Source organism: Coregonus lavaretus (genome assembly GCF_964263955.1).
Source record: "Coregonus lavaretus genome assembly, chromosome: 30".
NCBI classification, from domain to species: domain Eukaryota; kingdom Metazoa; phylum Chordata; class Actinopteri; order Salmoniformes; family Salmonidae; genus Coregonus; species Coregonus lavaretus.
This window is the reverse complement of record NC_140017.1, coordinates 2184728-2200841: the sequence shown is the minus strand read 5'-3', so window position 1 is coordinate 2200841 and position 16114 is coordinate 2184728. Positions and strand designations below refer to the sequence as shown.

General features: G+C 43.3%; 1 protein-coding gene across 1 annotated transcript in view; it reads left to right on the top strand.

Annotated features, from left to right (window-relative positions):
- Nucleotides 1-16114, top strand: part of LOC311106059 (protein furry homolog) — a gene marked incomplete at its 5' end in the record, with an annotated part of 221548 nt that overhangs the window by 21821 nt on the left and 183613 nt on the right. Inside the window, 10 exons of the mRNA XM_084148346.1 lie at nt 1042-1184; nt 1604-1694; nt 2121-2200; nt 2297-2377; nt 5799-5967; nt 6683-6775; nt 10607-10705; nt 12768-12869; nt 12993-13096; nt 15067-15175. Coding sequence (XP_084004472.1) covers nt 1042-1184; nt 1604-1694; nt 2121-2200; nt 2297-2377; nt 5799-5967; nt 6683-6775; nt 10607-10705; nt 12768-12869; nt 12993-13096; nt 15067-15175 — 1071 coding nt within the window. The remainder of the gene's footprint in view (nt 1-1041; nt 1185-1603; nt 1695-2120; nt 2201-2296; nt 2378-5798; nt 5968-6682; nt 6776-10606; nt 10706-12767; nt 12870-12992; nt 13097-15066; nt 15176-16114) is intronic.

Here is a 16114-nt window from a genome sequence, read left to right as displayed (position 1 = left end):
GTCCATCAACGTTAGTGCTTGTTGGCTGGGTCTGCTCTAGGTGCCTGTATAGTAGAAGGTCTGGGTGTGTGTGCGTTTGATGGTAACTCATTCCAGAGGCCATTCAACAGTGTACAGAGGCAGGATTCTTCTCCTGTCCGTGCTGAATAAAGGCCCGCTGTGTTCCCCTGGTCTCACCAGACTCCCCTCCCTTCCTGTGTGCTAGTAGCCTGGCCCGAGCCGGCCAGACTCCCCTCCCTTCCTGTGTGGTAATAGCCTGGTCCGAGCCGGCCAGACCCCTCCCTTCCTGTGTGCTAGTAGCCTGGCCCGAGCCGGCCAGACCTCTCCCTTCCTGTGTGCTAGTAGCCTGGCCTGAGCCGGCCAGACTACCCTCCCTTCCTGTGTGCTAGTAGCCTGGCCTGAGCCGGCCAGACCCCTCCCTTCCTGTGTGCTAGTAGCCTGGCCTAAGCCGGCCAGACCCCTCCCTTCCTGTGTGCTAGTAGCCTGGCCCGAGCCAGCCAGACTCCCCTCCCTTTCTGTGTGCTAGTAGCCTGGCCTGAGCCAGCCAGACTACCCTCCCTTCCTGTGTGCTAGTAGCCTGGCCTGAGCCGGCCAGACTCCCCTCCCTTCCTGTGTGCTAGTAGCCTGGCCCGAGCCGGCCAGACTCCCCTCCCTTCCTGTGTGCTAGTAGCCTGGCCCGAGCCGGCCAGACTCCCCTCCCTTTCTGTGTGCTAGTAGCCTGGCCTGAGCCGGCCAGACTCCCCTCCCTTCCTGTGTGCTAGTAGCCTGGCCCGAGCCGGCCAGACTCCCCTCCCTTCCTGTGTGCTTTTCCATTCTCTCTCCTCTCCAGATTCCTCTCCTCTCTCCTTTTTCCCTTGTCCCTCTCTCTCTTTTATCTGCTCCCCTCCTCTAATCCCCTCTCACTGCCTGCAGTTTCTGTCTTGTGGAGGACATTGAGGGTTAAGACACAGTGATGTCTGTAGTGCATCTTCTTTTGATTCAGCTATAAATTAACTGACCAATATGTACACACCATTTGCATTTATTTGCTTGTTGTTTCAGGTAATCAGTGCTATGAGTTCTCTGGCGGAGTACTGCCTCCCGTCCATCCTGAGGACACTGTTTGACTGGTACAGGAGACAGAATGGTCTAGAGGACCCAGAGTCACACGAATACAGACCCAGAGCCAACATCAAGTCAAGAAAGTAAGACGTATGCACACACATACACCTTTTGACTGGTACAGGAGACAGAACAGCCAGGAGGACTCAGATTTCCATGAACACCCTGTCACATTTCATGACCAGAAATCAAACACAAAGAAAACACTGCACAGTAAAGTCTAAGACATTGTGCCTGAATTGATTGACATTATCATTGAACTGAATTATCATTGAATTGATTGACATTATCATTGAACTTAATGCATAACAGATGGTTATGGAAGCATATAGCTGCCGAAATTCAATTAGAAATGCCAATTGGTTATGATAAATCAATATCATTTTTGACCTTTCTTTTCCTATTTACATGTGCGTAATCTGTGACATAATTGGTAACAGCAAGCTTGGTGCTCTAGTTTGATAACTGCTCTAACTTGTCCAACCCTGTTGATGTTTCACAGTGACGAACAGCAGAGAGATTATCTACTTGAAAGGAGGGATCTGGCCATCGACTTCATCTTCTCTCTCGTACTTATAGAAGTTTTAAAACAGGTGACTCATTTCTATACTCCACTCTAAAACACTAAACCCAGCTAGCATATTAGTTTCCGTCAATGTTCTGGCAAGAACAAAAACCTTAATTTCTTAAAGTGCAAGTTTGTGTTGTATACTAAACACAAGTGCCACTTTGACCAATGTTAGCATTCACATCGTCATTAGATATGGCTCCCCTAAGGGATACCTGACAGAACAACCGCTTCTTGGATGCATCCCAAATAGCACCCTATCCCCTATATAATGCACTACTTTTCACCAGAGCCCCATGGGCTTTTTGGGAATATGGTGCAATTTGGGACGTAACCCTTAAAAGGCTGATTTATTCCTTTTGCTCAATCTCAGACTCATGACTGGAGTTTTCTGTTTGTAAAAGCGTGTCTTTCACCCTCTCACCCTCTCACTCTCTCACTCTATGACCAGATGCCACTCCACCCTGTCCTGGACAGTTTGGTCAGTGAAGTCATTAACTTGGCCTTTAAGCACTTTAGACACAAAGAAGGGTACGTTTAGCTCTGCTTTCATGACTTTCTGAGTATACAGTAGTGTTTCTTTCTTTCCTTGTTTCCTATTCTTACTCCTGTGTGTTTGTTTGCCAGGTACCATGGTCCTAACACTGGTAACATGCACATTGTAGCAGACCTCTATGCAGAAGTCATTGGAGTTTTAGCCCAGGCCAAGTAAGTTCATCAAGTCATCTGTAAACAATAATCCATACTGTATGTAATTCATTCGTTTGTTTGTTCGTTCATTCATTCATTCATTCATTCATTCATTCATTCATTCATTCATTCATTCACTTATTCATTCATAGGCTACTGTATAGGTAGTGACTGAACAACACAAATAAAGGCTCCTCGATAGTAGGCTGTCATTCTTTGGGCAGTAGTTGAACATATTTTAATTAACCTACACTTGAGGATACAGGACAGTAATGTATGCTGTTCAAATGCTGTTCGGCTTTGTCCCAAATGGCACCCTATTCCCAATATAGTGCACTGTTTTTGACCAGGGCCCATAGTAGTGCACTATGTAGGGAATAGGGTGCCACATGTTTAATGTTGCCATTGGAGATCACTAATGACTGTTTAGCTTTTGTGGTCTGGTTGAGTTGTCACAAGGCTCTCTCCTGCTTCTCTTCTGTACACATCTGCATAAGAATCTCCCTGGTTCAAATAGAGAGCTAGACCTGAGTAAATCACAAGACATGTTTTGGACAAGTCCTTTGCCCTCCATACTAGGACTGAAAATCACTGTGTTTATTGGAACGTTCCAGATCATCGTTACGAAGGAACAAAGCCCTTAAAATAGAGCTATGGTTGGGTAGTACTACCATCTTAGGCCCGAAGAGTAGGAGTGCCTTTTAGAATATAATGAATGGCCCGGGGATCCTGGTCCTAGATCAGCAGTCCTACTCTGAGAATATAATGAATGGCCCGGGGATCCTGATCCTAGATCAGCACTCCTACTCTGAGAATATAATGAATGGCCCGGGGATCCTGATCCTAGATCAGCACTCCTACTCTGAGAATATAATGAATGGCCCGGGGATCCTGATCCTAGATCAGCACTCCTACTCTGAGAATATAATGAATGGCCCGGGGATCCTGATCCTAGATCAGCACTCCTACTCTAAGTACCTGGCTAAGCTTGTCAGATGTGACGTGCCACCGTGGAGCTGCTAGGTCGTGTTCATTAACGACCAAACGGAAGGAAACAGAATCAGGGAGGGACTACCTCCTCCAATAAGGAACCCTAATTTCTGTTTTCCATTGCAAAATGTTTCAAAACATTTGTCTGTTGCGTGCCCTAATGAACACAGCCCTGTAATAAAACTGGGACACCAGGTGTGTGCATCTCCAGCCAATCTGTAGCATTCATTGATCAATTAAGTACCAGGTGAGAACCAGAAACCAGTGGGATGGGGGAAGTAGAGGGCCTGAGTTGTGCACCCCTGGTATAACCCAACCAGCTTTGCAAGCTTGCATGTTAGGTGATGCGAGGATATTAGATGATTTTATAGGTGGCAGGTAGCCTAGGGCCTAGCAGTTAAGAGCGCTGGGCCAGTAACCAAAAGGTTGTTGGTTCGAATCCCCGAGCCGACTAGGTGACAAATCTGTCTCTCTGGATAAGAGTGTCTGCTAAATAAGTAAAATGTAAAAATAGCAACCATAATTATCATAATGTAATCCTACCCGTGTAACCTTCTCTGTCTCTGTTCGAATACTTTAAAAAAATGCATATTTCCTTCCTTACTTCCTTGAAGTAATCAGAAATCTGGATTGGTAAAAGTAATAGGGCTTTAACCTTTCTTTCAACTTTTCAATCACTTACTGTAGGGCCCGATTCAGACTTAGCAAAAACACCTTTCCTATGCACGCCTTTCCTAAGCACTTCTCAGTAGTTGGTATTCAGACTTGCCTTATGCAGGTGTGTAACGTGCTTTGCAGGCTCCCTTGTGTATTATTCAACTGCTGAAAACCATCCCACTTGCTGGCCAACAGATGTTTTATTCAATAGGGTTTTCTGTACATTTATCTAAAGCCATCCCTTTAAATTTGATGTACCTTTTTTAATTATACTTTTCTCCACTGACTCACTAGAATATATGGAGAGAACGGTTCAGAATATTAGGGATCAATGAAAGAAAGCAAATAAATAAATACACGCATATCTGTCTTCTTTTCAGCACCAGTTGGTAGATTTTAAAATACTCTGATCTTGTATATTATTTAGGGTTAGGAAAGTATTCATAAAAACAAAAAAACTGGGTTGGAGAGCAAAATATATTGGTGAATCAAAAATAGTGGTTTGATTCATCCTGAAAATTGCCATATTCAATTGTTCATCCATGAAATATTGGAAAGTGAGAAAACTGTGCAATAGGGGTTGAAGAGAAGTCCTATAAATGTACCTTAATAATCCTCACTAATGGAACTGTGACGACAATGGTCCAGTCATTGGGAACCGTGCGCCAAGCTCCAGGTTTAAATTGCTAAGTATGGTCTGCATTCCATAATGATTCAAATAGGCTACATGTCCCAAATTATTGCACAACTTGTAAAACGTTAGCCTAATATGATCCACTATTGCTAGCGATCCTCAGGAACAACCACACAAATGTGACAGAAATAAAATATATACTAATAATATAATGGAATGATGCAAAATGTAAGGAAACTAACACAGTTCTAAATATATGTGGGTATAACTGATGGTGGCTACCCCTAATATTTAACAAGATACAAATTGTTTTTAAAAAATACTGTGAAAAGTCTGGGCATTTAATTAAAACATTCTAGAAATCATAAATCAACTCGGTACTGTAGGTTTGGCGCTATACTGTCATTTGCGCATGGTCTCCTTCAAATTTCATCCCTGCAAGTTATAAGGCCAGCATTTCCTAAAGGTGACATGTTGATATGCTTCAGTTTGCTGCCATATGACTGGTTTCACATTTGTCTCCAGCGATCATACTGTAAAAATCTAAAACAATTGTCATTTATATTTACAATCCAAACAGTTTACTCATTAACCACTTATCAATAGCTGTTATCAATTTGTAAACGATAGTCTATAGAGTGGTGTTATTTCTATAGAAAAAATAAAGTAGATGTTGTTCCACTTGGAATGGACAGGTTGCTCGACCTTCATCGTTTCATTGTGCGTAAAGGTGGTGGAATAATGAGGGAATTAAGTCAAGGTCAGAATACGGTGTATCTGTAGACACACCCCCGCCACACCTTCATTTCTTTGATCTCCACCCCAAACAAATAGCGGGTGAATATCATGCTATTCTCATGCTTAAATTCAAGGTCAGAATACGCATAGAGAGAACAGTGGATAAAAAGGGAATTATGTTCCATTCACGCGCTTAACTAGGGTTGGAAGTCCCCCCCCCCCCATATAGATCTGTTTTTACCTCAATGAAACAAGGAAGGACTGATGCATTTCTAAAGTCTTCAAAAAAGGCTTTGTCTATGTCTGGTGTTGTCCCAAATGGCACCCTATTCCCTACAAAGTGCATTACTTTTGACCAGAACCCTGGTCAAAAGTAGTGTACCGTATTTCCAACCCTCTGTCTCCTCCTCTCCTTCTCAGGTTTCCTGCTGTGAAGAAAATGTTTCTGTCTGAGCTGAAGGAGCTGAGACAGAAGGAGCAGAGTCCCTACGTGGTCCAGAGCACCATCAGCCTTATCATGGGTGTCAAGTTCTTCCGCATCAAGATGTATCCAGTGGAGGACTTTGAAGCCTCCTTTCAGTTCATGCAGGTACAGAAGTGAGCAGTGAGCTCTACAGTACAGACGTGATGATTATAGGCCCACCTGTATGCACTGTCTCAAACAAGTGTGTAATCCTGCATGGCTGAAAAGGAACAGTGAATGCTATATGGGATAGGAATCAGTATTTTCTGACCACTCACCTTTTCATGTTGAAATGGTCCTGAAATGTTTATTTCTATATTGGTCAATTTCGAAGGACCCGGATGCATGACCTGTATTGAGGCCATATAATCTTCTTAGTAAACAAATGAACTTGACTCATGTCTCTGCCTTATCCATGTAGCTAACAATGTAATAAGTGTCAGAAGTGGGATCTGAACCCACGAGTGAGAATGGTCATCTTTAACAGCATTAAAATCAGTCTAGAATCACTTGATTCCTCTTATCTTTAGCTTGAATTCCCCACTTTTGCATTCTGTGTACTTTTCTCATCCTATGCCTCTAGTTTGGCTGAGTCCCAATTCACCACCTTTTCCAGAAATTCCCATCATGCATTTAAAAGCATATGATTGGTGTAAGCATTGGCAGGAGTGAGTTTCCATCATTATAAAATCCATGTGAGAAAGTGTGCATGTGTACACTTTGTGAGAAGAGTGTAGTATCGGGACTTAGTGTTGACCACCATGTGACCTGACCTCAGTGGCCTGAATGTATGGTTTACAATATGTAATCCTTATGATGAAAGGGCTGCTCTCCGTTACAGGACTGTGCCCAGTACTTCCTGGAAGTGAAGGACAAGGACATTAAGCATGCCTTGGCCGGCCTCTTCGTGGAGATCCTAGTTCCTGTAGCGGCAGTAAGTTGGTTATCTGACCAGATGACAACCAGAATATGACGTCTTTTCCTTGACATCTTGATGTTGTCATGAAAACGATACCTTGTTGTTAAAGAGACCAGTTGGTTGTAACCAAATATGTATATAAACCCTGGAATGCTGATGCTATGTACAGTTGAAGTCAGAGGTTTACATACACCTTAGCCAAATACATTTAAACTCAGTTTTTCACAATTCCTGACTTTTAATCCTAGTAAAAATTCCCTGTCTTAGGTCAGTTAGGATCACCACTTTATTTTAAGAATGTGAAATGTCAGAATAATAGTAGAGAGAATGATTTATTTCAGCTTTTATTTATTTAATCATATTCCCAGTGGGTCAGAAGTTTACATACACTCAATTACTATTTGGTAGCATTGCCTTTAAATTGTTTAACTTGGGTCAAACATTTCGGGTAGCCTTCCACAAGCTTCACACAATAAGTTGGGTGAATTTTGGCCCATTCCTCCTGACAGAGCTGGTGTAACTGAGTCAGGTTTGTAGGCTTCCTTGCTCGCACATGCTTTTTCAGTTCTGCCCACAAATGTTCTATAGGATTGAGGTCAGGGCTTTGTGATGGCCACTCCAATACCTTGACTTTGTTGTCCTTAAGCCATTTTGCCACAACTTTGGAAGTATGCTTGGGGTCATTGTCCATTTGGAAGACCCATTTGCGACCAAGCTTTAACTTCCTGACTGATGTCTTGAGATGTTGCTTCAATATATCCACATAATTTTCCTTCCTCATGATGCTATCTATTTTGTGAAGTGCACCAGTGCCTCCTGCAGCAAAGCACCCCCACAGCATGATGCTGCCACCCCCGTGCTTCGCGGTTGGGATGGTGTTCTTCAGCTTAAAAGCCTGCCCCGTTTTCCTCCAAACATAACGATGGTCATTATGGCCAAACAGTTATATTTTTGTTTCATCAGACCAGAGGACATTTCTCCAAAAAGTACGATCTTTGTCCCCATGTGCAGTTGCAAACCGTAATCTGGCTTTTTTATGGCGGTTTTGGAGCAGTGGCTTCTTCCTTGCTGAGCGGCCTTTCAGGTTATGTCGATATAGGACTCGTTTTACTGTGGATATAGATACTTTTGTACCTGTTCCCTCCAGCATCTTCACAAGGTCCTTTGCTGTTGTTCTGGGATTGATTTGCACTTTTCGCACCAAAGTACGTTCATCTCTAGGAGACAGAACGCGTCTCCTTCCTGAGCGGTATGACAGCTGCGTGGTCCCATGGTGTTTATACTTGCGTACTATTGTTTGTACAGATGAACGTGGTACCTTCAGGCGTTTGGAAATTGCTCCCAAGGATGAACCAGACTTGTGGAGGTCTACCATTTTTTTCTGAGGTCTTGGCTGATTTCTTTTGATTTTCCCATGATGTCAAGCAAAGAGGCACTGAGTTTGAAGGTAGGCCTTGAAATACATCCACAGGTACACCTCAATTGACTCAAATGATGTCAATTAATCTATCAGAAGCTTCTAAAGCCATGACATCATTTTCTGGAATTTTCCAAGCTGTTTAAAGGCACAGTCAACTTAGTGTATGTAAACTTCTGACCCACTGGAATTGTGATACAGTGAATTATAAGTGAAATAATCTGTCTGTAAACAATTGTTGGAAAAATTACAGTGGGGAAAAAAAGTATTTAGTCAGCCACCAATTGTGCATGTTCTCCCACTTAAAAAGATGAGAGAGGCCTGTAATTTTCATCATAGGTACACGTCAACTATGACAGACAAAATGAGGAAAAAAAATCCAGAAAATCACATTGTAGTATTTTTAATGAATTTATTTGCAAATTATGGTGGAAAATAAGTATTTGGTCAATAACAAAAGTTTCTCAATACTTTGTTATATACCCTTTGTTAGCAATGACACAGGTCAAACGTTTTCTGTAAGTCTTCACAAGGTTTTCACACACTGTTGCTGGTATTTTGGCCCATTCCTCCATGCAGATCTCCTCTAGAGCAGTGATGTTTTGGGGCTGTCGCTGGGCAACACGGACTTTCAACTCCCTCCAAAGATGTTCTATGGGGTTGAGATCTGGAGACTGGCTAGGCCACTCCAGGACCTTGAAATGCTTCTTATGAATCCACTCCTTCGTTGCCCGGGCGGTGTGTTTGGGATCATTGTCATGCTGAAAGACCCAGCCACGTTTCATCTTCAATGCCCTTGCTGATGGAAGGAGGTTTTCACTCAAAATCTCACGATACATGGCCCCATTCATTCTTTCCTTTACACGGATCAGTCGTCCTGGTCCCTTTGCAGAAAAACAGCCCCAAAGCATGATGTTTCCACCCCCATGCTTCACAGTAGGTATGGTGTTCTTTGGATGCAACTCAGCATTCTTTGTCCTCCAAACACGACGAGTTGAGTTTTTACAAAAAAGTTCTATTTTGGTTTCATCTGACCATATGACATTCTCCCAATCCTCTTCTGGATCATCCAAATGCACTCTAGCAAACTTCAGACGGGCCTGGACATGTACTGGCTTAAGCAGGGGGACACGTCTGGCACTGCAGGATTTGAGTCCCTGGAGGCGTAGTGTGTTACTGATGGTAGGCTTTGTTACTTTGGTCCCAGCTCTCTGCAGGTCATTCACTAGGTCCCTCCGTGTGGTTCTGGGATTTTTGCTCACCGTTCTTGTGATCATTTTGACCCCACGGGGTGAGATCTTGCGTGGAGCCCCAGATCGAGGGAGATTATCAGTGGTCTTGTATGTCTTCCATTTCCTAATAATTGCTCCCACAGTTGATTTCTTCAAACCAAGCTGCTTACCTATTGCATATTCAGTCTTCCCAGCCTGGTGCAGGTCTACAATTTTGTTTCTGGTGTCCTTTGACAGCTCTTTGGTCTTGGCCATAGTGGAGTTTGGAGTGTGACTGTTTGAGGTTGTGGACAGGTGTCTTTTATACTGATAACAAGTTCAAACAGGTGCCATTAATACAGGTAACGAGTGGAGGACAGAGGAGCCTCTTAAAGAAGAAGTTACAGGTCTGTGAGAGCCAGAAATCTTGCTTGTTTGTAGGTGACCAAATACTTATTTTCCACCATAATTTGCAAATAAATTCATTAAAAATCCTACAATGTGATTTTCTGGATATTTTTTCCTCAATTTGTCTGTCATAGTTGACGTGTACCTATGATGAAAATTACAGGCCTCTCTTATTTTTTTTTAAGTGGGAGAACATGCACAATTGGTGGCTGACTAAATACTTTTTTCCCCACTGTACTTTACATTGTTTGCAAGATCAGACATAATATCACTGTAATCCGAGTTTTCCTTTTCGGAAGTTGCTTTCATTTCAACGCATCTAATTTGTAAACATTTCAGCTGTATTAAATCATAACTTTTTTCAATTACACAAAAAAATCAACACCCACCAAAATAAAGTTATATTTCTTTTTTGTGATGTACATGTCGATACGGTGCGTTAAATCCCCGACCAAGATTTACCGTTCTTATAGATGCAACAGAAAGCCAATGTAGTCCATTGAGCCCATTTCAGCCAATACTAGAGCAAGTTTGACAGGTCATTAAAGACGTTTCCACTGTCGATACGTTAACGGGAAAAAAACGAATGGCAGAAGCATGAGTAGGAAAGAGTCACCAGAGTCAAATGAAATAAATAAATCCAGAGAGATTTAAGTGACGAGTGGATTTTGCACCCCTCAAACACAGGAAATAGATGGCTGAAAAGGAGAGATCCTCAGGTGGGTGGGGCATTCACGTTGCTAATTATGTTTAAGTGTGTGTGTGTGTGTGTGATGCGTGTGATGCTGAGTATGTGTTCTCCGTTTCCAGGCTGTTAAGAACGAGGTGAACGTGCCGTGTCTAAGGAACTTTGTGGAGAGCCTGTATGACACAACACTGGACCTCTCCTCCAGGAAAAAACACTCTCTGGTTAGTCACACACACACACACACACACACACACACACACACACACACACACCCACACACACACACACACACACACACACACACACCAGAGTTGTTGATGTTCTTCTCCCAAAGCCACAGTGACAGGCCAGTATAAAACTGGTGCATAGTGTACATGGCTGTGGTTTCTGTCAAGCCTGACAGCATTTCAAGGTCAATCTTGTACAGTGGCTCTCTCCTTGTTGCTCTTCTAACTAACGATGCACAAGGGAGGACAGGCAACCTCTTCAAATCAAAGAGTAAACACTCAATCGGATTATTGTGGACAGTAAATGTGTGTAAGATTTACAGTTCCTCGGTGTCCACATCACTGAGGACTTAACACGGTCCTCTCACACCAGAACAGTCAGCACAGCAATGCCTCTTCTCCCTCAGTAGGCTGAAATGATTTGGCATGGCCCCTCATATCCTTTTACAGCTGCACCATTGAGAGCCTCCTGACTGGTTGTAATGCAACTGCACCGCCCACGACCGGAAGGCCTTACAGAAGGTGATGCGGATAGCCCAGCGCGTCACTGTGGGCAAGCTTGCAGCCGTCCAGGACATACATGCCAGGCGGTGTCTGAGAAAGGCCCGAGAAAATTGCCATAGACTGTTCTCCATGCTCCCATCCAGCATCAAGGCTCAGACAAACAGACTCCTTAAACAGCTTCTATCCCCTGGTCATGGGACTGTTAAATGGCTAACAACTACTGCTCTCCCTCTCCCACAGACTCTCCACACTGGCTCTATGCCCATCCACAGGTCTCCACCCACTCAGACACAACTTACGCTGCTGCTAAAATTATTATTGATTAGATGCATTACGCTGTTGTCCATTGGTTATTGATTGCCATTACCATTAGTATCTATCTATTTATTCTGCTATTGGTCACTTTTACTCCTGTTTACATGTGTATATATTTCCATTAGTATTTTACCATAAGTATTTATGTTGTTGCTACCCGTCACTTTTCAGGTCAGCCCTGGTTGTACTGACCTGTACAACCATGTATATCCTACTACCTGTCATTTTTTATGTCTAAACCCACCTCAACCACTCCAGTACCCCTGCACATTGAATAAGATACTGACACTGACCTGTATATACAACCACTCCAGTACCCCTGCACATTGAATAAGGTACTGACACTGACCTGTATATACAACCACTCCAGTACCCCTCTACATTGAATAAGGTACTGCACATTGAATAAGGTACTGACACTGACCTGTATATACAACCACTCCAGTACCCCTCTACATTGAATAAGGTACTGACACTGACCTGTATATACAACCACTCCAGTACCCCTGCACATTGAATAAGGTACTGACACTGACCTGTATATACAACCACTCCAGTACCCCTGCACATTTAATAAGGTACTGACACTGACCTGTATATACAACCACTCCAGTACCCCTGCACATTGAATAAGGTACTGACACTGACCTGTATATACAACCACTCCAGTACCCCTGCACATTGAATAAGGTACTGACACTGACCTGTATATACAACCACTCCAGTACCCCTGCACATTGAATAAGGTACTGACACTGACCTGTATATACAACCACTCCAGTACCCCTGCACATTGAATAAGGTACTGACACTGACCTGTATATACAACCACTCCAGTACCACTGCACATTGAATACGGTACTGACCTGTATATACAACCACTCCAGTACCCCTGCACATTGAATAAGGTACTGACACTGACCTGTATATTCTTGCATTCTCGTTTTCTTTAACTCTCATCGTACTTCTTGTGTGGGTTTTATTCCTACTTTAATTTTATATTCTATTTTCTATTATTATCTATATTATTATAAGTGCATTGTTGGGAAAAAGCTCTCAAGGTAAGAATTTCACTTTACTGTTTTACACCTGTTGTATCCTGTGCATGTGGCGAATAAACTTGAAACACACACCTCACTGAAGCATAGGAATGTTCTATCTGAAGGTTTCATAGACCTAAACACCTTGCAGGCTCTGTATCCCTTAGTGACATGTCTACTGTGTGTGTGTGTCCTAGGCTCTCTACCCGTTGGTGACCTGTCTGCTGTGTGTCAGCCAGAAGCAGTTCTTCCTCAACAAATGGGCCGTCTTCCTCAACAACTGCCTCTCCAACGTCAAGGTACTGTACTGCAACCAGCGGGAATCGAACCAACGATCCTAATGTTGCAAGCGCCATGCTCTACCAACTGAGCCACACAGGACCAACCAGTAATAACATCAGTCTGTCTGTCTGTGTCTGCAGAGTAAGGACCCCAAGATGGTGCGCGTAGCCCTGGAGTCTCTTTACCGCCTGCTGTGGGTCTACATGATCAGGATCAAGTGTGAGAGCAACACTGCTACGCAAGGGTAAATGTTTCTACGGCTGTGTTTACACAGGCAGACACATTCTGATATTTGTTCCACTAATTGGTCTTTTCATCATTCAGATCAGCTCTGAAAAATATCTGATGTGAAAAGTTTTTATGTGATTGGTCAAAAGACCAATTAGTGAGGAAAAAATCTGAATTGGGCTGCCTGTGTAAACGCAGACAATTTCACACAGCAATTGCAATGTTCGTGTTTTGTGGCACGCAATTTCTTTTTCCACAAAATACAGCTTGTTGCATACAGCGCCACATACACATTGCAACTCAGGTGTACATATCTTGATAATGTTCATCACTGCAACAACACAAGGGTAAATGTCCTCATTCAACCATTCACTGCCCAGCTACGTGCCACATAATATAGCCTACCATGGCCACTCCTCTCCTCCATGTTGAAGCCACAAGGGCTACGTTCCGAATGGCATCTTAATCCCTACGTAGTGCACTACTTTTGACCAGGGCTCATAGGGCCAGAGTAGTGCACTACTTTTGACCAGGGCTCATAGGGCCAAAGTAGTGCTCTACTTTTGACCAGGTGTCATAGGGCCAAAGTAGTGCTCTACTTTTGACCAGGGCTCATAGGGCCAAAGTAGTGCTCTACTTTTGACCAGGGCTCATAGGGCCAAAGTAGTGCACTAAATAGTGCATTTTAGGACACAGACAAGGAGAAGAGACCGGGGCTTGGCAGCACCCACAGGAAGCAAAGGCACGACCATAGGAAGCTGTGTACATAATCTAGCCTGCTCATGAATAGTATCTTTCTCTTGGTAGAACTTGAGAGCCAAAAACATGTTTTTCTATATTGCATTCCTCTCCAAAACACTTACACACACACACTTATGCCTGCAGGCATGCAAACACACACACACACGTGCATGCACGAGCACACGTATGCATGCACATACACACAAACATACACACACACACACACTAACACACACAGTCGCCTCCCCTTCCTTGATATTGGGAGACTTGGCTGACTTGGCTCTTTACCTGTCAGAGTAGCAAGCACAGTCTGTAAACAGGCAGCCTGTTACACCAGGAGGGATGGAGGATGGTGGAAGTAGAAAAAAGGAGAGTGGGTGGGTGGGGGAGAGGGGAGGAAGTGGGTGGGTGGGGGAGATGAGGTAGCTAGGTCATCACACTATAGGGAGTTGAAGCTCTTTCTCATTGGATGGGGGACTTTACTATCAGAGCCATACACACACACACACTAGTGTAGCAGGCAGTGGATTAGGGCTCGACTCGTAGGTTAAGACGATACGCATTACCAGGGCAGCGTCCCAAATGCCACCCTATTCCCTTTATAGTGCACTACTTTTGACCAGGGCCCATAGGGTGAATATGGTGCCATTTGGGACGTAGCCCAGGCCACAGGAGGAATCACAAACAGGTCAAGCCTTTAACACGTCGTAATTAGCCCAGAAATAAACCAGGCTTAAAATAAAACACTTGTTAAGAAATGGGACAACGGCATACAGGCCAGCTAGCGTAAAGCAATCTAATTTTACATTTTTATCTATGTCAGTTCTGAGTAACTGTGTGTACATTTTTATTATCGGAATGTGATCCCTGTGTATCTCATTTGTTGAATTCCCTGAAGCATCCATCCTTAATGTCTCTCTCTCTCTCTCTCTGTCTCTCTCTCTGTCTCGCTCTCTCTCTCTCTCTCTGTCTCTGTCTCTCTGTCTCTCTCTCTGTCTCTCTCTCTCTCTGTCTCTGTCTCTGTCTCTGTCTCTGTCTCTCTCTCTCTCTCTCTCTCTCTCTCTCTCTCTCTCTCTGTCTCTCTCTCTCTGTCTCTCTCTCTCTCTCTCTCTCTCTCTCTCTCTCTCTCTCTCTCTCTCTCTCTCTCTCTCTCTCTCTCTCTCTCTCTCTCTCTCTCTCTCTCTCTCTCTCTCTCTCTCTCTCTCTCTCTCTCTCTCTCTCTCCTGTTCTCCTGTTCTCCTGCAGGCGTCTCAACACCATCATTACAACACTGTTCCCCAAGGGCTCTCGCAGTGTGGTGCCCAGAGATATGCCCCTCAACATCTTCGTCAAAATCATCCAGTTTATTGCACAGGTAAACAGGAAGTTGCATGCAATCCGCTGTCAACAACATTTTAATACAAACAAGACATGTTCTGGAAAAAACCTACAGTGTATCCCCAGAGTCAATGTTGAACTTTCAGTGTTGAACTTTCAAATTAGCTCACTGACTACAGTATTGACAAATACTATTGTATTAAAGTAATGTTAATTGTTCCTGAAGCGTGCACAATAAAAAAACATGTATATATTTTTTATTTTTGTCATTTAGCAGACTCTCTTATCCAGAGCGACTTACAGTTAGTGCATTCATCTTAAGATAGATAGGTGGGACAACCATATATCACAATCATAGTAAGTACATTTTTCCTCAATAAAGTAGCTATCAGCAAAGTTAGAGCTAGTAAAGGGGGTGGGGGGGGATTATGTAAGATACTATTTGAAGAGGTAGGGTTTCAGATGTTTTCGGAAGATGGGCAGGGACTCTGCTGTCCTAGCTTCAGGGGGTGGGAGGGCCAAGAGACCAGAGGTGGCAGAACAGAATGCTCGAGTTGGGGTGTAGGGTGTCGTGACGTGACTTACTTTAATGTATGACTGTTATTTATCGAATCACCTATCTATGTTTAATTGTCACTCGATTTAATTAATCATGTAACAATTAACTCATTAGGAATTTGGGGCACCACGGAAGAAGTTGTTTAACGAGTTACCATCTTAGAAGAACCATCTTGGAGGTTCACTTATTAAATAATTACCTCTTATCAGTCTCATTCTGAACGTCGCATAATCCTTGAACCTCCAAGAACCCTAACCTTATTGATGAATCAGCAATACACAAATTGGCTTAATTATTTATTTACTCACTAACTAAATAATAACACAATACAAACATACATACACATAGGTTATTGATTACTAACGTACTAATGAAAACAGGTCCCTAGTGGACTGTACTAACAATAGTGTGACTGCT